The 23,068-nt window shown below is 31.8% G+C and overlaps 1 protein-coding gene across 1 annotated transcript; it reads right to left on the reverse strand.

The window, feature by feature from the left end:
- Positions 1-119: 119 nt before the first annotated feature.
- LOC128156656 (leucine-rich repeat protein SHOC-2-like) lies at positions 120-23,054 on the reverse strand. Its single transcript, XM_052818882.1, has 17 exons — positions 21,978-23,054; positions 20,117-20,233; positions 18,640-18,708; positions 17,279-17,308; positions 16,981-17,166; positions 11,292-11,387; positions 11,009-11,129; positions 10,254-10,362; positions 8,138-8,231; positions 7,555-7,659; positions 7,206-7,320; positions 6,521-6,645; positions 5,062-5,149; positions 4,729-4,798; positions 3,911-3,978; positions 3,070-3,239; positions 120-2,133 (listed from the first exon to the last, which is right to left on the reverse strand). The coding sequence occupies exons 1-17, from the start codon at positions 22,173-22,175 to the stop codon at positions 2,098-2,100; spliced, it is 1,797 nt and encodes a 598-aa protein (XP_052674842.1). The 5' UTR covers positions 22,176-23,054; the 3' UTR covers positions 120-2,097.
- Between the last annotated feature and the right edge of the window lie 14 nt (positions 23,055-23,068).

The raw sequence follows: 23,068 nt of genomic DNA on the forward strand, positions 1-23,068 counted from the left end.
TGCTCTATATGCAGTGCTTCCCAAAAAATATGCTTTCATAGCATATAAACCCAACAGAGATGTCAATTCGAAGAGAAGCACGCTGTGCTGTACCCTTCAATAGAGATACAATACTCAAGTAATTGTGTTAGCTTTTTTACTCAGCTCATATAAGTACAAGTAGATAATCAAACCTAGACAGACATTAACTCAATGTTAATCTTATGACAACTTTGTTGCTCATGCTTTTGGTGTAGTTTGGGAAACACTTCATCGCTAAAGAAAAACAAAAGGCCCATGGACCACATTGCTCACCTGAGCAACAATAACTATAATAAAATCAGCTATATGGAGTCACATACAAATTATATGGGCGATGTAGGAAAATACATCCTGTATAAAAAGATTTTCAATTTTTTCTCCAGGTATTTCATGCTAAACTTTGAGCCCCTTTTAATTGTAACAGAATGATTTTATAGTCATATCACATATTGAGCATTGCAGTTCACAAGATGATCTAAACATCTGTTCATAAAAATTTATGATTAACTTGCATAAATCCTTTATGGGCAGGCAGACAGATGCTGGACATAAAGTGATCAGAAAAGCTCACTTGAGCTTTTGGCTCAGGTGAGCTAAAGACTGGTATCAGCACAGAGAGGACCAATAACATGGCTCGAGACACAAATGTCAATAATTAAGAGGAAATAAACTCCAAAGGTAAATATATAATACAGTAATCATACATTTATATACCAAGGCTACAAACAATACTGCCGATAAAAATTTGAGTCTTTGACAGAAACTAATAATTAAACATTCTTTCCTCTGGCATACCATGACTTGACTTCAAATATTGAAGATCAGTAAAGGGAAAAATAACTCTGAAGCACCTATAATAACAACAAAATTATTAAAACAAATGAAAAAAATTCAGCTTCTTATGAACATATCAAAATCTTAAAGTGGCATGGTCACCATTTTGATAAAAAATATATTTTTCTGGGGTTTTTTATGTTTACAATGCTTCAGTAAGTCATTTCTAATATTCAACCATAATTTTTATGTCAGTCATCAAGTTATAAGCGAGAGCTCACAATTCTTAATTGTGTGAACAAAGCTCAGGTCAGGTTTTTGTTTACACTTTTGAATGCTAACAAGAAAATTCCAATTATTCATCTAAAGTGAATGTGACAAACACTAGGCACTGTTTATTTATGTTGAAAACGAAATAGCAGATAAAAAAATCAGCTTGAAAAAGAACTTTTAACTGTTTATTGAACATGTAAACAAAAACATGGCACAAGCCTTGTTTACATAACAAAAGAATTGTGAGCTCTATATTCTGCTTAAAATTCTATGACTGACACTCAAATTTTGATTGACCATTAGTCAATGCATTACTAAAGCATTGTAAACAATAAAAATTAAAAAATAAATTTGACCAAAATCATGACCTTGTCCATATAAAGTAAAAAGTACGGTACTTTTATTTGCACACAGATTAAACCTTTTAATATTTAAGTCAAGAGAACAACACATATACTGACTAAATCTGACAAAATGTTTTGACGTAACTACAGTTAGCACAAAGGACAAGATTATATATTTATCTCCAAAGTTTTCCTCAGAAAAAAACAAACCTAAAATTTATCACAGTGGTACGAACATGACGTCTAAACACACTAAAGGAAATTGTCTGTAGTGACAGATCAACAGGTACCCCTGGCATCTCCCCTGTAACTAGTCCACACACAGATGTCTTTTTATTATGCCTGGGACACCTATTAGGTCAGTCTGTCTGAACACAGGCCAGCAATTGGAATACATCTAGGATGGGATTATGCCAGGATGAATGGGAAGCATTCAGTCAAAAAGCTAGAGAGTAATAACAAAATCAGTCCAAAATGACCACTTGGTTGGATGCCAATGCTTGACTTTTTCAGCTTTTGTTGCCGAGTTCAATAGAAACCTCCTCAAGAAATGAAATCAATTGTGATTGTCTTCTGGATTTCCCATGTCAAAACACACCAAAATGGCCGACTTCTTGCTTTCCATAACATGAATGTGACGCTCTAATAAGTGGATGATATCACATTTAGGGATGCGACTTGACCGTCATATTGGACAAAAAGGACTCTGAATCCGTAAATACTGCAAAAAATAGTAGATATGAAAAATGTTATTATACATGTACAACAAAACAAATTCTTATTTACAAAGAGATGTTTATTGGTTACTGTAGATTCCTAATTACATGCTAGGAATTAATTATTGCGAGAGGCAACCCTCACAAATTTTAACATCTCACTTTTATTTTTCAGACAGTTTTGATCTATAGGGAATTATAAGAAAAAAATTCGTGATCGCAATTTTATGGTCTCGCGATTTGATACAAAACGGCAGAATCGCAAAATAAACTACTCGCGTAAAATAAGAAATTTACAGAACATCAGAAACCCAAACAAGAGGCTTATGGGCCAAACGGTTCACTTGAGCAGTAACATCTTTTTGATCCAAGCATATACTGCTACGTACACTGTATTTTCAATGGATAGTTTAACTGTATTAAATACAATATCATAAATATCTTCATCACTTGTCAAAAATGACAGTTAGGGCAACAAAAATTAATGTAGATCCCTATTGTGTCCTTAATACCTTATTCAATATATGGCCTAAACTCTCAAATTTAAATAAGCCAATATTCCTGATAAAACATGATCCCTATTGTGTCCTTAATACCTTATTCAATATATGGCCTAAACTCTCAAGTTTAAATAAGCCAATATTCCTGATAAAAAATAATGCAATTTGAATTTTCTGATCTTATGCACATCTACATACTGTGTCCTAAATACTTACAAAACAAAGTTTCATGAAATTCTGTGAGGCAGAATTGCATTGACATGAACTGTTCCATATCATACTTAATATATGAGCTTTCAACTTTGGAGAGCTAAATTTTGGACAGTTGATGTGCTCTCACATCATAATTAACTAAGTTTTGTAAACTATCTTGAACAGTCGGACAGGACAAACACTGCATGCTCCCAGTAAATTCATGGTGAAGAAAGAAAGAGTAGATACCTGGATTACAAGAGAGGGTCCTTTGGCGACAATTTCTGGTGGAATTTGACTGAGGGGACAGTTTTCTATGCTCATTATTTGTAGATTGCTGCAGAGAACCAGTTCATATGGTAGGCTGTGGAGCTCCTGATTGTCATTGATATACAGAGATTCCAGATTCTCCAGTGTGCCTGTAATCAGATTCAACAAAATGATACAAACAAAATTTATTTTCTCTAGTGTCTAGATATTCCAAATTGGTTGCAGACATATTAAGTGGAACCCATGGTAGTGACCTTGCGCTTTGATCTAGCTGCAGATCTGTTGCTCTCTGGTTGAAAAAATTCGGATAGACAAACCAGAGAGCTACAGTTCCAAGCGTTGTAAAAACCTCCGATTTACGCCGCCGTTTTTGTGTCGCTCGCTTCGGGAATTATATCCGACTTTAAAAGCATTCAACCGCCTAAAAAATTGTATTTATTAATTAAACATATAGTTTACCCTAACTCTGCTAACTTTGTTTTCCTTTCAATGGTTCACAACGGCCATCCTTCGCTTTGGAATGTCATCGTTTTAAAAAACTCGCCTTATGACAACCATGTTTACCTAGTAGCGAGATCTTGGGTGCGTTTTTTAGGCGGATGAATGCTTTTAAAGTCAGATATAATTCCCGAAGCGAGCGACACAAAAACGGCGGCGTAAATTGGAGGTTTTTACAACGCTTGGAACTGTAGCTCTCTGGTTTGTCTATCCGAATTTTTTCAACCAGAGAGCTACAGATCTGCAGCTAGCTTTGATCCTGAGTTCTCCATTATTTAAATTACATTATTTCATTATTTTTTGAAGGTCTTCAGTATCTTACCTATTTCAGCAGGAAGAGAGGTCAGATTATTTTCTCCAGCGCCAAGATATTCCAATTTCGACAGGCATCTAGTAAAAAATCACGACAGCAGGTTAAAGTATCAGATGTAAAAATTACCCCAAAATGATGCCTGGTGAGTTATTTACATATTTTACATTCATTCAATAGGTATGGGTATGTAGTTTCTAAAAATAGAATTTTCCCCACCAAATCACTATGGAGAAGTAACTCTAGCACTGCAAACAAACATGAATAAACAATTTTTTTCTCTAACAAAGACAGCAGCATATCATTATGTATACATGATTAATATTACATAAAATAGAAATTGTCAAAATTTTTATATAATTAAGTTATGGAATAATACAAATGATTTTCCTTTCATCATTCTTTTAATTTTTTATATATATATATTTTTTTTTTTACAATGATCATGAATGCCCACAGAATTTTAACCCCCTTTCTCACAATCACATTCTATAAAGTTGGGGCTTTAACTGACAAGTGGGACCTCTTATTGACCAGTGAGACATCTTATTGACCAGTGAGACACCTTATTGACCAGTGAGACACCTTATTGACCAGTGAGACATCTTATTGACTAGTGAGACACCTTATTGACCAGTGAGACACCTTATTGACCAGTGAGACACCTTATTGACCAGTGAGACATGTTATTGACTAGTGAGACACCTTATTGACCAGTGAGACACCTTATTGACCAGTGAGACATCTGATTGACTAGTGAGACACCTTATTGACCAGTGAGGCATCTGATTGACCAGTGAGACATCTTATTGACCAGTGAGACATCTTACCCGATGGCACGGGGCAGACTTGTCAGCTGATTGGACTGAACCACAAGTCGAGTCAGCTCCTGTAGCTGTCCTACAAAACAAAAACACATCTTGTAAGTTTCCTTCTTCACTAATAAAGTAAATAGATTATGCTCAATGCGAAAAAAGCCAAAGAAATATTAAAACATGGATGCTAACAGTAGATCTGTTATATTAAACAAATCACGCAAGAAATGTTATGTGAAAAAAATTAAAGTTCTATGTCCATTCTTACCTATTTCTTGAGGTAGTGATTCTAGTTTGTTTTCTTCTAAATCAAGCACAAAATTAAAGATCTTTTATGTCCATTCTTACCTATTTCTTGAGGTAGTGATTCTAGTTTGTTTTCTTCTAAATCAAGCACTCTCAATTTCTTTAGGTTTCCAATGCTGGGTGGTAGACGCTGAAAATTTTCAATCATTCACAATCAGATTCATCCATAAAGAAAAGGGAAACTTGATGACACACATTTCAGCCAAATCCAATTTTGGTGTCAGAGTGGTATAAATACAAATGATCACTAAACAATTTTTACAGCAAATTGTACGCTATAATGACAGTGTGAAGTGTGGATTGAACATCTAGAGCTGAGTACTGTAATCCAATGAATACGCACTTTTTTTTCCAGCATTTTTTACTGTGAGAAAGGGGTGCGTATTACCGGTATACATCCCTATAGGCTTTGGACATACCGGTATTTTTTCCCTAGCAGAAGCATGGGGTATCATACTGCCGTATTACCTATGCTGTTCACAGACAGGACCGATACCCCGCAAAACATTGTAACATTCCTTCATTATCACATATAATATTATTATTTGACCCTTAGGAAATCATTCTGATAGCATGTAATTAAAGAAAATGTATACTTTAAGTCTCTTAAAAAAAAAACTGTTTCAAAATGGCCTTTAAAATTTAATTTGAACTGATCCATGTACGCCGCTATTACAGCTGTTATTAATAGAATGCGGGCTTGGATGGCCATGTGCTATTTGTAACCGATCTTTAAAAACAGCTTACACATTATTTGGCTCTTTTTTAACCAATTTCATGTAATGCTTATTGATTTATTGCAAATAATTATGAATATAAATAATTCTATAACCTATTCCGTTAATTGAAGCTATTGTTGTGCTCCCCACCGCAGTGACCCCCACCGCTAACGCTTGGCACCTTGGGTATCTCAGAAACTCCCCTTAGGCTATAAGTGTACTATACACCACACAACTATTTGTGCACATATTTTATTATGTTTCAGGCCTTTAATTGATCACTTTGATCGGCATCATTTAAGAATTTAATTACAATGTTGGTCCGTTATCTCCATACCTGTACATCGTCCGTTTTTCACTACACAGGGGTTGTAATGACTAAACAATTATACAAAGCTTGTTAAAATTAGTTGATTTTATTTACGGTAGAGTATTTAATACTAGCTAGGTCTTTTTAAAACATTGATAATGAAATAAAGATATTACCGCAATGTATTAGTTACAATAAATCCGTATCTAAGAAAATATTGTGTTTTTCTTATTTCCGGTAGCGTATTCCCGCGATGAAGTTGAGCGTGCATACAAAGTACAACTGCTTTGTTGATACTCAGGATTACCGTTTGGTCAATTATTTTGATGCGTATTATACATCCCAACAAGTTTTTTTAACCACTTTCAGGCCCAAATTGGAGGGTGCATATTGTACACTTCTGCGTATTATATTCACCGGATTACGGTATTTGCTGATCAAAACATTAATGCATTTGACACTGGACACATACCTTCAATAAGTTATTACTTAGAATAAGGACTTCTAATTTTTCTAAATTTTGTATATCTTCTGGAACTCTTGTTAGCTGGTTGGTTCCCAGATTAAGTTCTGTCATGTTTGACCAGCTACCAATATCTGTGTAAATACATCACTCATATAAGCAACTTAAAAAAATACAGCGCACAAAATTGAATGATATGATACAAATGTTTGTAAAAATGATAAAAACTATAAATTTTAACCTCCTAAAACAACTATCTAAATTCCATATGTATCACTAACAAGGTGCATCAGCCATCCAAATTTGATGAACTTAAATAAGACCAGTAATAACTTATAAACAATGCCAACACGATTGCACCTGCTCTAATAAAAATTACCCTTTCCAAAAAATGTTAACCTCCTCCTTTATGGCTCAGATAAGTATCAAAGTCTGTTAATTCCATAAGTTTCCCAAGATGCATTGCACCATCCAAACAAGTTTGATGAAGAGAGATTGAGAGAACCAGAACACATACTTTTGCAGCTTGCATCATGGTTAAATCATAGGATTTGAACAACAAACAGCAGCATGGTCACAATTATTTAGACTACTAGTGCATACTTTTTTTACTAAAGCCTCATCAAATTCATAGATAAAACTACAGGTCTGTCTTATTTTTGCATTATCAAAATCTAGTCCATCTTTTACCTACCTAATGGCAAGAAAGTAAGCTGATTATCCTTCATATTCAGCTTGGTGAGGCTCGATGCTCGGGAGAAAATTCCCAGTGGGATTTTGTTGATCTGATTGTGCTCCATATTCAAATTCTACAGAACATTGCTTAGAGATATTAGCGAGAAACATAAAACCCAAGTGCAACCTTACATGTATATTAATTAGAAGACTTTAATTGTTCGTCAACCCAAAAAGACAAATAATTGATAGCAAAACAACTTCTTTGACACAATGTCACATGAATATTATTAATCATACACATAACAAGATCAATAAGTTTTTCCAATTTGGTGTACAGACTTGATCATAAAATACAGCAGTCTTACATAGACAGAACAAAACTGTGCAGGGCCTCCACTTGGATAGGACTGAAAGGCATTCCTTGACAGGGTGATGTAGCGTAGACCGGTCAGACTGGAGAGGAGTCCTTCCTAAAATATCAGTTCACCGAATCTCACACACACATCATAACAAGCACTACCTTACATTTAATTCTTCTATATAGTTCTTACCAACAAAATGTTTAATAAAACCGATCTTAATTCAATCTAACAAATTCCTAATTAATATATACAATTTTTTGTAGCAGAGCTTTTTATTTATTCGATCGGATTGACTAGACACAGATTATGTTAGTCCAACATAAAATATATTATCATGTAGTATGTTATCAACAGATTAATGTTCGTGTTGAACCCTGCCTGGAATTTGGGCAACATGATTTGTAGGAACTTAAGACACCTCTGCTTTTGGCAACACTTGTGCCTTCACGTCTAACAAATCATATGTTGCACTCATCCCTTCTCAATACCTGTATAATGTCCATGCTCTTCAAAGGTTTAGTGTAAAGTGTACACAGTGTATAGTGTACACAGTGTAAAAAGTTAACAGTGTATAGTGTATACGTACAGGAAGCTGACCTATGTTGTTCCCCTCAACGTTGAATTCCTCCATGATGACACAATTGGCTAGACTTTTTGGGATGCTTGTTAGCCTGTTATACCTGTAAAACAGAGAGGCTTTTTTTTTAGCTTGTACATTTTTTATTGCTTAAGTAACATGACTTTCATTGTAACCCTTAAACAATGCTGTGAAAAAAAAAATCTGTATACTTTGTCAAAACGCTTTAAATTCAGGCGACCTATTCACAAAAATAAAATTGTACGTTTACGATTAAACTTACAACAAACGTACGTTTACGTTTAAGGGGATATCACAAAAGCTGTCGTAAGATAATGTCTTCGTCGTACGTGAGTTATAATAGTAACATATTATTAGATTTAAGAACCTTGATATGGACCTCATTTGATTGGCTGCCAGCTACCCCTCAATTGTTAATTGAGCCCTCAATGGCTAACGATTTTTCTTCTTTCACTTTCACTATAGGTTGCCTTGCACGCTTTGAATAAGCTGCTCGCTGAACTGCTACATGAGTAACTTGCAAAGTTGGTTTGAAAAAAAAAACGTCTATTTGGAAACCCCTTAATGCATCTACTTCCTGGTCGCAACGCAACTCAGCCAGCAGTCATGGCTGCTGAGCTACTAACTCACAGACAGAGCTAGTGAGAAAACAAATTTGGTAGCCCTGCAGGCAACTATGGTTTTTAAGTTAGTGTCTACCCCTGGGGTTGTTAACGAAATGGAATAATCATTTGATAGCCCTGACTTTGAATTAAAATCATATTTACAACACATCTTATAATCAGGTCGAACTGGTTGTTTATCATTTTGTGCACTTGCAGGGTGTTATGAAAACTTTTTGACCATTGAAGAATGATGAAGAAATGCATTAAAATCATCCCAAAAACATTTTGTCTAAACTGATAATCCCATGTAGACACCTTATAGCTAACCATGACTTAAAGGAACAGATTTATATTTGTTTTCATATAACAAAACAAATATTGACTCTACTGTATTATGAATTATAAAAGTAACATTGAATAACATCATCAGACTATAAATTAGCATATTTCACCAATATTTTTGTTCAATTGCTTTTTAATGATATGGCAATAGTTTATGAGTAAGCTAGAAAAGTTGATCTAGGTTTGGAGTAACAGATAAATAATTCAAACACTAATGCTTGTGCTCAAATATGTATCTGTGACTATATTTGCAATGCATGGAGCAAAAAAAAAACCATGGGGAGGTTCCAATGAATTATTTTGTTTGCCTACGGTATTTTCGGTAAATGTTCTATAAAAATTAAATAAGTTAAATCTTTAAGGGCGGTCCGTCTGTGTCTCCCCCTTTTTCTAAATCAGTGCATGATATGTAGTACGCTGATTGCATTACATACTGGTATTTAATCAGTGTGTATGCTTATGACTATTGTGTTACTGATTTAATGCACAGGTATGAATAAAAGAAGTCTATATTTTTAAAGGAATAAGGAATTATTCTTTGAGTATTATCATTTATGAGGTGAAATGATTTTAAGTGTGCACATATCTCTACACTTATAAGTTCATAGTTTCTAGTAGTTTCTAATGGTAATACACGTAATGAATTGTATACTCAAAGGAATATAAATGTTTTAAATAAAGATTAAGAAAATTAAATTCCAACCACCATATATATATGTTTTGCAACACGGGATACAAAAGGAGCTTTGCACTGTCCTTTCATGGTAAACCATTGAGCATTATCGAATGGGAGTTTCTTCTATTAGTTAAATAAACGTAGAACAGCAATAGCATCATATATTTACTCCTACCCAATAAAAGACATAAACTAACAACTGTTTTTTTGACGTAACGTCAAACGTACAATTATTTGTGAAAAACCAAAATCTTACGAAAAACTTGTACGTCAATCTTACTCCGACAATTGAACATACGATTTTGTGAATAGATCACTACGGATGTTTTGACTTAAAGTAAATTTTCATCAACAACTGCATCAAGAGAGTGAATAAAAGAAATAGTTATCTGATCGGTGTTTACTCTTAAAGACTGGAATCAGAGTTGAAACTGATGTCGACAAGCAAATTCTAACAGAGATAACAGTAGGATAAAAGTACCTTAAACCAAGTCTGGAAAGTGACTTGAGGTTCCCAATAGATTCTGGTATGTCTAAAAGTTCATTGTGTTGAAGATCTAAAGAATTCAGCATTACACAGTTTCCAATCTCTGAAAGAAAGATATTTTTTCAACTTTTAATATTTTCCCTACAAATATTATAGAGTCAAGATTAAATTCAAGGAATTAAAAAAAATTAATGATAATAATATTATATTTATTTTTATTATACTTTCATGTTAAATATTGAAATCTGATTGGTTTAGACGCAGTTGATAATCCGTTCTACTACCCTCAGCATTAGCAACACACTTGGCAATGGGTAACACAACAAATTGTTACATGCGCGTAAATTATGCGCATACGGTTCAATGTAGAATTCACAATATTTATATATAAAAGCAGTGAAATTTTCTCTAATATTACGACATTCAGTATAATAAAATAAATAGTGCCTGTTTGGGAGGATAACATTTGAAAATGACACCCCTCGAAAACCATTGTCAACCTCCGCTTCTCGGGGTGTCAATTTCCCAAACAGGCACTATTTATATAACATAAAATTATATTATCATTAAATTACATTAATAATAAAATTGTGAGAACATTTTTTGGTAAGTGAAAAATATCTCATCTAACTGTAATCTTTTCAAGTCCAACGCTCACAGTATTGCCGAGTTAGATATTCACAAAAAATAAGGAATCTACAGTAAATGGAAGACATGATGGCCGGTACATGTTTCTATAGCGGTCTTACCTTCCGGTAAATGTTCCAGGTGATTATGGGAAATGTCAAACGTGAGCAAATTCACCAGCTGGCCAATTCCTTGAGGCAACTTAGAAATCTTGTTTTCTCTCAAGCTAAATATTGTTAGTTTCTACAAAAGATTTCACGAAAGCATGAGTGACATACTTTAAGCATGACCTTTTTTTAACTCAAGTGAAACAAAACAAACTTGATTCAAAGATGATTGAAATTTTTTTTAACTAGAATGAAAAATTTTACTAAAAAAAATAAACCCTGTTCATAGAACACTTACTGTTAAATTTCTAATAGCTTCATCAACATGCTTGATTCGATTAAATCGAAGAAAAAGAGTTGTTAATGACCTCAAGTTGTACACCACCTCTGGAATCTAAGGAAATAAAAATACTCATAATACATGTATATGTACTTGTGCTGTCTATGATCACAAGGCTTCAACACATGGATGAAGGGGACCCTTATACCAGTCACTACAATCTCAAGTAACAAAATGTTGTATTGTTCTCTGTACAGATTTCTATAATTTTTACATCGATTCGGAGGTACAAATTTTGTCAGTACTTTTAATGGTTAAAGGGTCATTGCTTTATACTTTGTTCATATAAATGAGTGCTTTTTGAATATGAAATAGATACTTTGACTCAAAGTTAGGACTTAATAATATAACATTTGTGACTTCAATTCAGGTTTTGGTAAATGAGACCGAAAGTCAGTCACTATTCTGCAACCAAAAACATCAGACTGGATTACTTTCTTAAGAGTCAAAATCAGCAAGCATCGAGCATTTTGTGAAAAATATGGAAAGTGACATAAAAACAATAATGATAAAAACTCATATAAAGATAATCAGAATGAAGATTGTATTAAAAATATCTGGGTAATTTTTTTTTTATTCGTGTTGTTACTATGGAAACCACGTGCTTTTAGACTGACTGATTTGTACTTCATTTTAACATGAAAATTTTTGTATATACAAATACGATATTGTGTTAAATCATCTTAAAACTCTATCAATAATTTTTTATTCTACAAAACACTTTGCTGTAATTTAAACATCATTAAGAATTTACATTTACTTCATCCTTTGATATTTATACCCGTTTTATCTTGTTTATTTTGCATGCAAACACCAGTCAATTCAGTGCACTTTTATAAAATTCTACAACCATGTCAAGGTTAACTAACACCACATATTTATATTATGACATTTGTTCTACAAGAATCAATTATAAAATCTTTAGGCAATTTACCCGTTTATAAATAAATACCGATTTTATACACCTGGAAACGTGCAAGTTTTACTCTAATTACCTCCCTTTGATATGACTCTCTTACGAAAGAGGTAAAAACGGTATTTTGTTTACATTGTTTACATCCAATATTTCCACGGAGCTGAGGGAAGTGAGACGACTATGGATTATTTTAGTTTCTGGATTATAGAAGTGTTAATTTAGTTCATTATCATGGTAAGTGACAACTTTTACTGGTTTCTTATTTTCTACTAGCAAACATTTCTTTAACGGGAGAAATAGTGGATGCTGTAGATCTTCGTGAAAATTCGGATTAACATGTCAATGCACACCACATTATAAATAATAGTTTAAACATGACAAAGAAAATGTATACGTGATTCCTTAGTATACATAGTGTTTGTGCATCAAGGACAATAACAAACTTTTAATGAAAAATATAACATACATGTATAGACTATGGTAGCTACATGTATTTTGGTACATGTAGTATACAAGTACATGTTTTAATGTATCTTTTGTGAATAATTGATCAGTCTTCTTATTATTCTATATGTTGATAATCAATGTTGTATTCACATCAAATAAACTATTTGTACCATATTGCTTGAAAAAGTCAAGATTTTTCACCTATATTTAATGAATTATAACAGTAAAATACTTTACTGTATGAGTTTTCAAGACAGTTTAATTAAATAGGGAAAGTTGTATTAGTTGTAACAGGTTCTTTGTTTTATTACAGATAACTTAGTGGGTTGTAAACAGAAAATGTGTCACATTCAAGCCAAATGAATCAACTTAAACGAGGATGGACACTGAAACCTACCATGTCTACACAAAAATTGAAATATTCACACCAGACAGTTCAGAGACAAATGAATGCTTGAAATATTTAAATTTTGCAAAAGAAGAGGGTGAAAGTGCAATTGTGAAAAAACAGACCAACACATGCAACAAATTAGAACTAAAGTTGACAAGGGATGATTTTCTTAAGCAGAATTTCTTTCATCCTTGAAGATAAACAGCTATGTTAGCCACTTTGTTCCACAGAAAAGAAGAGCTGGCTTTCAAATAAAACTGAAAATCTTATAAAATAGAAATCAAAATTATATATCATTATATATAGGGATACTTGGGTTAAATACAAAGGTACAAACAAGTATTTTCTGAACTATTTCAAAGCAAATGTGTGCCTGACTTATACTCTGTCTACTTTAGAAAATAAAATGTGTTCATATGTCAATGCTGATGCTTCCATTGATTTATTACCACTTGATCATTTGAGTTGTTGAATTATTTTCAGTGAAAATTATTACATCTTGAATAAATGTACAAGAAAATTAATGATGGTAAAAATTAAAGTTGATATTCATAAGATTTTTTTATTTGTGTTTACTCCATGTGAAATCCATGTTAGATAGAACATTCAGCAAGTTCTGCAGTGAAAGCAGTTTTACAGGTTTATGTCAAGCTATTTGAACTGCCCTGATCACATTGACAAAACCAAGACTAAATAGGAAATAAATTCATGCATATGATAATAAACCAACAATTCACATATTGATATTAAGGTTACTGTACTATCTATATCATCTGACTGTCAAAATATTTCTCTGAATTACCTTGATTTTAATTACAAATTAAATCATTTAAATTTTTTGCAGACCAATTCAATTTTTGTAAAATAATTGATTATTAGATTTTGAAGAAAAAATATTTCCCAATCTTAAGCACAAAAAAGTTTAATTACTGATCGATAAGGGAGATGGAGAGAACACTTTTTAAATGTGGCTTAGTACATCAGTTCTTAAAGGAAGCATAAACATATATTGTTGATTTGTTGATTTATTTGTTATAGTTACATCCAAATACGATTTGGGCTGATATCACTGAAAGAAGGAAACTATTGGTGACTGTGTTCAACTATAAATTCTTTATGATAATCAGATGAACATCTAAATTGGATATTTTGCCTTCTGAGGAATAAGTTACCTCATTGATTTCTTTTTCTGACCTTCACTTTTTGAATATCATCTCTGCACATACTTTTTCATGCAGCAATGTTTTTTGATTAAATATACATATTAACACAAATGAATTATTCTTTTGAGACAATTCTTCTTATGTGAAATTCCTGCATGCGTGGGTGCTGGGAGGGGGCGGATATAACCAATTGAACTGAAATAATTATTGTCATTTATTTGTTATAGTTACATCCAAATACGATTTGGGCTGATATCACTGAAAGAAGGAAACTATTGGTGACTGTGTTCAACTATAAATTCTTTATGATAATCAGATGAACATCTAAATTGGATATTTTGCCTTCTGAGGAATAAGTTACCTCATTGATTTCTTTTTCTGACCTTCACTTTTTGAATATCATCTCTGCACATACTTTTTCATGCAGCAATGTTTTTTGATTAAATATACATATTAACACAAATGAATTATGATGGACTCCCCCCCCCCCCCAAAAAAAAATAATCTTATTGGTGTTTGATTTTATCAGAACAACTTGAAATCTCCTAGACATGTTAGAGTAGACTGGAGATTCAGTATTACATATAGAGATGAAGAGCATGTCTTTCTTCTTAACTGAGGTCATTTTAAATAATTACGCACCCTTCAGAGAGCTTTAATGGTAATATACTTTTAGTGTTAACTGCTTCAAATACAAAGAAAAAACCTGGAATATTTCAAGCTATTTTTGTAAGAATTTTACATTTAAAACCCTCTTTCTAAACATTGATATATGATATCTTATTTATGAATTGAAAAAAAAATATCTAGAAAACTGCATTGCAATCATAAGAAATCTAAACATTAAGAAAGCTTTTATTTCAAATCACACTTAATATTATTAAAAGTTGGCTAATTTTAAGTACAAAAAGGTCAGGAAAGATGCAACTTAAACAAAATATATATCATATAATATATATTTATTTTATATATTCATTCTGACCATCATTATAGTACTTATATAATGAAAAACAATATTGGTATATGATGTTATTGTTTACATTTTTTGTCAAGAATATCTAAGTCATATTTCATTATGTTGAGAATTGCACTTTAAGTACAAAAAGGTCAAATAAAATGAACTCAGAGGGTAAAGCCTGACCTCCTTCCCTTGTTTTTCTTGGTACAATATATTTTAAATGATTGTTTTGTATACAGATGTTCACTAAATTTATGATTCATCCACATTGAGGAGTAAAATACCTCATTTATAAATGAAATTAGTATTTTACCTTATATTTGCCCTTACGTCCGTGTGTGCATGTTTTCTAATTTTAGATAAAATGAATGATCTTTAAAATGTCATTTAAAAAAAACAACTTTATAAAATAGAAAAGTTGACTTATTGTGTATCTTTAACCATTGAATATTTTAAAAATAAGGTACAATATGATATATTCAATTTAATAATACTTGGTTTTTATGTTTCCTTTACCCCTTTGTAAAAGCTTAAAATGCAAATTTGATATACTTTTAAACCTTGTACAACTTTTTCCCCTCAACGTTGCCTATGAATTTTATTTTGCATATATATAGTACAGATGATCACTAACAGAAATACATAATTCATTTTTCCAGCAGTGGTTGTAGATTTTGCATATAAAGTGATAAAGATGTGCAATTTTTGAAAATTGATAAGCGTCTAAATGCATGTTCTCTTCCTGTTGTCATGGCAACAATTACAATGAAATATTTTAAAAATTTACTTTTTCCTAAAAAAGGGAAAACTCAATCTTATAATAAATACAAAAACCAAAATACTATATAATATCATGTAAAGGAATAATTTACGTAGATGTTTAGCTAAAATCATTGTTTTATTTTCAAAGATTTGTGCACCCGTAACTAAGGAAATAAATTTCCTTGGATACCAGTCCCTTAGTATGACAAAAACCATTGTTTAACAGTGTTTTTGTGTTAAGTAGATTAAAATCAATAATATACAAGCAGCTTTTCAAAAATTATTTTTTCCACTTTCCATGGAATGCTTGATGCTTGTTGATTTTTACTCTTAAAAATCTTAACATTGTGCTCAAAATTCCATCAAAATGACAAGTTGGCATATTTGTGAAAAAGATGTTGGTTGCCTAGATAACAGGTTTAGTTTTGCGCTTCACAGGATTTGAAGTAGATCCAGTGTTCTGTGATGTCACACTTTTTTGTAAAACTTTGAATTCTTTAAAAATTGTGCAAGATAGTTTTATTTATTTTATGTGGATATAATCACATGGATGTAATTAGAATTATTGATAGGTTCAAGATATTTTTGCACTTAATTTTATACTAAATTTCCAAATTTTTATATATTTTATCTATGCAAAGGGGAAATAACTCGTTTTCTGACTTTTCTCTCAGTTGTATGTCTAAATGCTATAGTTTTTCTTAATCCAACGATTAATTTTCAAATATTTTTGTAATTCTAGTTTTCTGATAAAGTTGACATTAAAATTAAACAAGAAAAACAAATTTCTGCCTACAAGATTTGACTTTTAACAAAAAAAATACATTTTTCTAATGCTAATATATGCATTAGTTTATGTTTATCTGGCATCTCAAAAAGTGCAATGACATGTATATTTTTTCTAACAAGTGATGACATTTAAGTCTATTAAGTTGAAATCAGTTTGGTTTTTCAACTTTCCTCAGAGAATTTTACGAGTATGGAGCTACCTTAAACAAATATTTGCTCACCTCATTTAGTCTGTTGTGTCTCAAATCTAGCACTCTGAGATTCTTGAGATTCTGAAGAGTGTCAGGCAAAGTAGTCAATGAGTTCTCGCTCAATCCTAACTTTGTCAGATTTGTCAAAGCCCCTATTTCTGGCGGCAGTGTGACCAGCTTATTCCCATACAGGTAGAATTCTTGTAACTGTGACAACTGGACAAGCAAAAAAAATCAACATGAACGCTTAGTTAAATTATGCATAACATCCCAGACTTTTCACTCCTAAAATACTATCTTGAATTGAACTAAAAAACCTATTACTTACGTCTTTCACTGTATTTGGTATCACAGTAATCTGCAAAAAGAAAATAACACAGGGTTATAGATGCACTAACAGACAAATGTTGTATATCTCATATTATCAATATGAGCAATAACAGTCATATATATTATATCTCTGACACAAGCAGCTTTACAAAGTTAAACACATACAATACAAATCAAAGTACTAAAGTAGTTTCTTATATGTATTTGAATTAAGCACATTTTTTAATATGAATTATCAGACTTTTTCGACAAGAATTTTGAGAAAACCCCATATGAATCATGTTGTATAAAATTTAAAGATATAATTAATTCCATCAAACCACATATCAGTAATTGAATATATTTCTGAGAAATTGTATGGGTTCAAGCAATATTGAACTCAAGTCTCATTCAACCAGACGCTCAGTTGTCTCTGTTAATCTCTGAGAAGCAAGAGGGACTCTCTGCTTGTCGGAGATTTACGGAGACAGCCAAGCGTCTGGATGAACGAGACTATATCTATTGAAATCTAGCGTTAGAATACAAACGACTACAAAAAATATCTAAATTGTTCGTACCATTTAAAATCTGACTATTTTCAAGGTATTTATAAATAAGTTTCCTTGAAAAACAATGTTTCAGAATACATTACATTAAATTTATTGTTTATTTTCAAGAACTAAGAGTTGTCAGCGGTATTGATTTGTGCTTATGTCCAAACACTGTTTCACTTCCGGTTTGCCAGAGTATATCTGCGTAGGAGAGTTGATTAAAATTAACACCCAAAAACATCCAAAATCTCAAGTAATTTTTTTCATGTATATATCTTTACGTTGCTAGCCTTTATAAAGAAATAAAATCATTATGATTTAGAAATTTATTTCTGTCTTGTATACACCAAGTTCTTTTTTCTATATTCAATATGATAATAGTGTTTAATTAATTCATATTTAAAATTAATGCAACTATTCCACTTAGCTATAAAGCTAAATACAACTAGTAGTTATAATGAATTTTTTTTAAGACCCATTAAATCCATTTTTGCTGTAAATCAGGAAGCTTATGAATATGTCAATCGTTTTCACAAGGTAGCTTTGTCTAGAGAAGATTTTCAAAACAACCCAACCTATTTTCATTTGTTCTAATAGATATCTCCATTGAAAAAGGGGGGTTGGGGACTGGTCCTTTATCATTTCAATTTAAAAAGTAAAGTAATCTAGACAAGGATGCCCTGTGCTTCATTTGGTAAAAATTGACAGTTATTCTAGAGGAAGTCGAAAATGTGAAAAAGATTGTGACAATGGCAGCCACAACCACAAAAGACAACAAACAAATTTTGATCAGAATAGCATATTCGCTCCGGTGAACTTAAAATTGTACCTGGGATTTGCTAAGATCCAAACGAGTTGCTTCCTCTTCTTTGCACTTTTTAAATTCTTTTGCCACATCCTTTAAAATAACAATAAAAAATAATCTACTATATTTATGTGGTAATTTAAGCACAAAATAATAAAGCAATAATGTTCATAATGTTTTTACATTATCTGGTATATGTTGGTACCTTGACTGTGTTCTATAGGTAGATATTTGTTTTTTGCTAAATAATTATAAATCAAGTATTAGTTGATTCAAGTCTCTCTTATATACTGGTAACAATTAGAGAGTACATTACTAATAATTTTTTATTGCATCTACAAAAAATACAGTCATACAAATGGGGAGGAAGAAAACATGTTTAATTCAGGATGTAACACTTGGGTTTATCTGATACATACAACTAGCATTTTCATTGGTTGAAAAAAATCAAAATTTCACATAGAAATATCCTAGCTTATACATGTAATGTAAAATTTATAAGTATATCCATGTAATGTAAACTAGCTTATGCATGTATGGAAATTATAAATATATATTTAGTTAAGAAATATCCTAAATCTGAGTTTGCCTTTGACATGAGATTTCTTTTTTAAAGTCAAATCCAAAACACCTTATTGTAATATATTTACATCTACCAAGTATTATTCCCTCTATTCCCTATATTTACATAACCTGTACATAGCGGGTTGTGTTTTTTCTGCAATGTCACTACCTTCATATCCCGAATGAATCACCTAAGAATGCATTTTATTGTTCAAATAAACTTAAAAGTGAAGAAAAAGTATTGAGTTGTTAGTGGCTATAGTCTGTCCCAGGTTACTGTTTCAATCCCTTTTTGACAAATTTTAACAAAAAAAATGCATACCTGTCAAAGAGGTACAATATGAAATCAATACAGGGGGAAAAATTCTAGATTTCATTAATAAAAATTCATGTATTTTTACCCATGCAGAGAAATCATTAAAAACAAGAATGAAAACGAATTTCTTATGGAGAATTATGATGGGATATGTTAACATCTTTTCTCTATTCGGAGGTACATGTACAGGTACTTGTGACACTTCGCAAAATTTTTCAATGTTATCATCTGGGTACTTTCATGGCAAATATTTGTAATGCAAAATTTCCTAGACATTCCATTTTTAGCTGTTTCAAAGAGGAAATTTTGGAATTTTTTTATAGTATCATTGAATGAACATTAATTGTTTTTTAAGCCTGGGGTACTTATTAATATCGAATAATTGAGTAAAATTTGATTTGAGGATATCTTGAGATAGAGTATAAATAGGAATAGCATTGAGTTATATGGAGCAAGTAGCATTCTATATATCAACAGACTGTGTCATTGAACTAGATGCCCAAACCAGTACACCCTGAACAAAGCAGTTTGTCTTTTTCAATCAATCAGCTAAGTTTATCTGAATTGCAACTATACTGCAACTTGGGTCACAGTCAGAACCCAGTGAACTGTAGTACTCACAAATTCTGGTTTGTTTTTGCGTTGTTTGAGTTTCCGTGGCTTGTGCTGTTCCCCTTTATCCTGGATAACCACACCTTTTCTTTGATCGGCAATCATTGCTGTACTGCCCTTCTTTTCCTAAAAAAAAAATATAGAAAGTTTTTAATTTAAAAAAAATTTGATCTGGACTTCTGATTAATATCCAGCATGCATACACATACAAAAACACTTAAAAAACTTAAATACAATGAATATATTCATAATTGATTTTAAAACTAGTACATACATTTGTAAATGACTCACATAGTAATAATACGCTACTCCATATTGTAATGCTAAGAAATAAATCAAATAGGTGTCATTTTAACAACATTTTGAACAGAAATGTAACTTAAATGCTTTAAACCAAGAGAAAGTCATTTGGGAAACCCTAAAATCAATTTAGAAAAAAATGCAGTTCCCTGGGCCGGTATACATAATTCAACTTATATATATGTAACCATGTAGATCTAACATTTGAAAAAAATGAAAAAAAAAATGTAGCTTTTTTAAAAACAAAATAGCTACATTAAAAATCAGAATTTGTTCAGGCAAATTACAAGTCTTCTGAAATCCAAGTTGTGAACAGCTTACAAATGATGATCTTGTCTTTGATTAAGGCATTGCAGAAACCCTAAATAGGCAGACATACTGTACATGTAGCATAGAGTATTTAGAGCCTATCTAAATAAAGTATCTTCACTATATATTCTACATTTCTTTTATTTAATTTGAATATACAACATACATCCTGGGAGTACATTTAAGTGCTAACTGCTAAAACAAAATTTTTTAAACATGACTACGCATACTTATGTCAAACATAAGTGCCTGTCTCCGATCTTGATACCAAGTAATGTAGGATGTGTAAATCAACAATTTATGAACAAAAAACTCCAGCCACAATGTGTTCATCAACTAACATTTTCAATATGTTGTTTCTAACCATGATATTTATTGGTCATGGCTATTTAACTCTGATGGAAATGATGTAGAATTGAGTTGATAATTTGATAGAATGCAAGTGATTTATTGTCACTTGTGATGAGTGAAGTAAATTTAATAAGTTTGGAAATGACTGTATGGAGCAGTTTTACTGTTAACTCTAGTCTAATGCCTTCAATCTGAATCTTTTTTTTTTTTAAATAAACAATTAGGTACATGTATGAATATACATGTATTTACATTTAATGTTGTAAAGCCATGGTAATTAAACATAGTAATGCTGTTTGAGTAAACTGTGGTTAATGCCCTGCCAAAAGTTAATTTGTTATGGATATTCTTACAATCTTATTAATTTTTAATACAATCATTTTTAAAAGTATTAACTGATGGTCAAGATGCTAGTGTTTAACTGCTCTTGCTTGAAAACACCTGGAATACATGGACAGCAATGACAGGGTTTTAATTTCCTGTATGACTTTAAAAGTTACATCGAATTTCGAATTATAATTGTAAAACGGGTCATGTCAATTCATCTTGACTTTTCTGTGTTTCAAATATTTTCCTTTGTTTTTTTTTAAATGAATTTTTGCAACTTTTATAATCACTCTGTTCACTTTCAAATATCAACAGTCTTAATTCTTTTCTGAATTCACTCACTCAGCTTACTGAAAGGCGTTATTTAAATGCCTTTTTTGTACATGTTCATAATGATACAGGGTTCAAAATTCTATTTCAATAATGTAGGCCCTAAATCAATATAAAGTAGGTCCCATCCCCACATATCATAGCAGAATGTAATGATTGTAATCATTATATTCCTAACATTGGTGACTACTGCATTTAATTCTCTTAACCTCTTCAAGACCATGGAAACTGAATCACAAATTTCAAAACTCACATGCTTGCCACCTTCTTTTGGGTCACTTAAAGACACAGTGTCATCAATACATGTCTCTAGCATGTTTCCAGATAAATCATCTTCTACTTCAACATTTGTTGCACCTCCAGCTCCTAAGTACGGAGGATTGTCCATTAGATCATGATTAGCCATTCTTGCAGCAGCTGTTGAGTTTCCTTGTTTTGGTCTACGCGACATACTTTGTTTCCAAAGTTGGAAAATAAGTGTGTGAACGCATTGACTGTTTGTGTTTCCCAATCGAAATAGCCAGCGTAAACGAAATCATTTTAGTCTTCCTGTATGTATTTCACTGAAAAATGTGAAGCCAAATTCTGGACATAAACACCAGAAAGTACATACAGTTCCTAACGTTCGGGGTAATTACCACCGGTTAAGAGCACTGTCTTCCAAATGATGACGGATAAACCAGGAAATTTCACGTTATCATTAAATATTATGCAATGGCAATAATGTAATCCAATTAAACTGATGTAACTGATACTATGAAACATAAAGTCATGGTAAAAAGTTTGAGATATTCCCCTTAACAAAAGAAACCAAATGCTCTTTCAAATTTGTTACAAGTGGCTTATCGTGTTGTCAACTTTTCATCTTCAATGATTCATCTTCATCGAATAAAAGAATAAGAGAGATCTATGGCTGCGTTTTTGGAATATTTCAAGAAAATATATTCCCCTTCCAGTATGTAGAAATGTGATCCGATTTAACAAGAAAAAATCCAATAATGTCTTCCGTCAAGAATAAATATTATTTCCGTAAAAACTGCACATGATCTTCTCTCGTGAAGTCATCCATTGGTTACGAAAGCGAGGCTTGACACACTTTCGTGGCTGACAGAAAATGAAAACAGTAAAAATGTTGTTTATCACTCTTTGTTTCACTTATGTGATCTTATCTCAGTGTGGGCATACAGCAGATACTATATTTATGAAAAACTAATGTATAGCTCCGTGCATAAAATATTAAAAAGATTGCATCTTCACATATATTACGAATACAATTCTTGAAGCAGTTTAGTTATTATTTTATCATCAAACACCGGACATAGTTCTATGTGCGCAAAGCAGGTG

Source organism: Crassostrea angulata, chromosome 1 (assembly GCF_025612915.1).
Source record: "Crassostrea angulata isolate pt1a10 chromosome 1, ASM2561291v2, whole genome shotgun sequence".
Taxonomy (NCBI): Eukaryota; Metazoa; Mollusca; class Bivalvia; order Ostreida; family Ostreidae; genus Magallana; species Magallana angulata.

What these genes read in the sequence shown, in the direction of transcription:
- LOC128156656 (XM_052818882.1), bottom strand. Translation starts at nt 22,175, where the DNA reads ATGTCGCGTAGACCAAAACAAGGAAACTCAACAGCTGCTGCAAGAATG. An exon ending in TGGATCTTAGCAAATCCCAG is followed by an intron (nt 17,309 to 18,639) that starts GTACAATTTTAA and finishes TTCTTTTTGCAG; the next exon opens with ATTACTGTGATACCAAATAC. An exon ending in GACACAACAGACTAAATGAG is followed by an intron (nt 11,388 to 16,980) that starts GTGAGCAAATAT and finishes TTATTTCCTTAG; the next exon opens with ATTCCAGAGGTGGTGTACAA.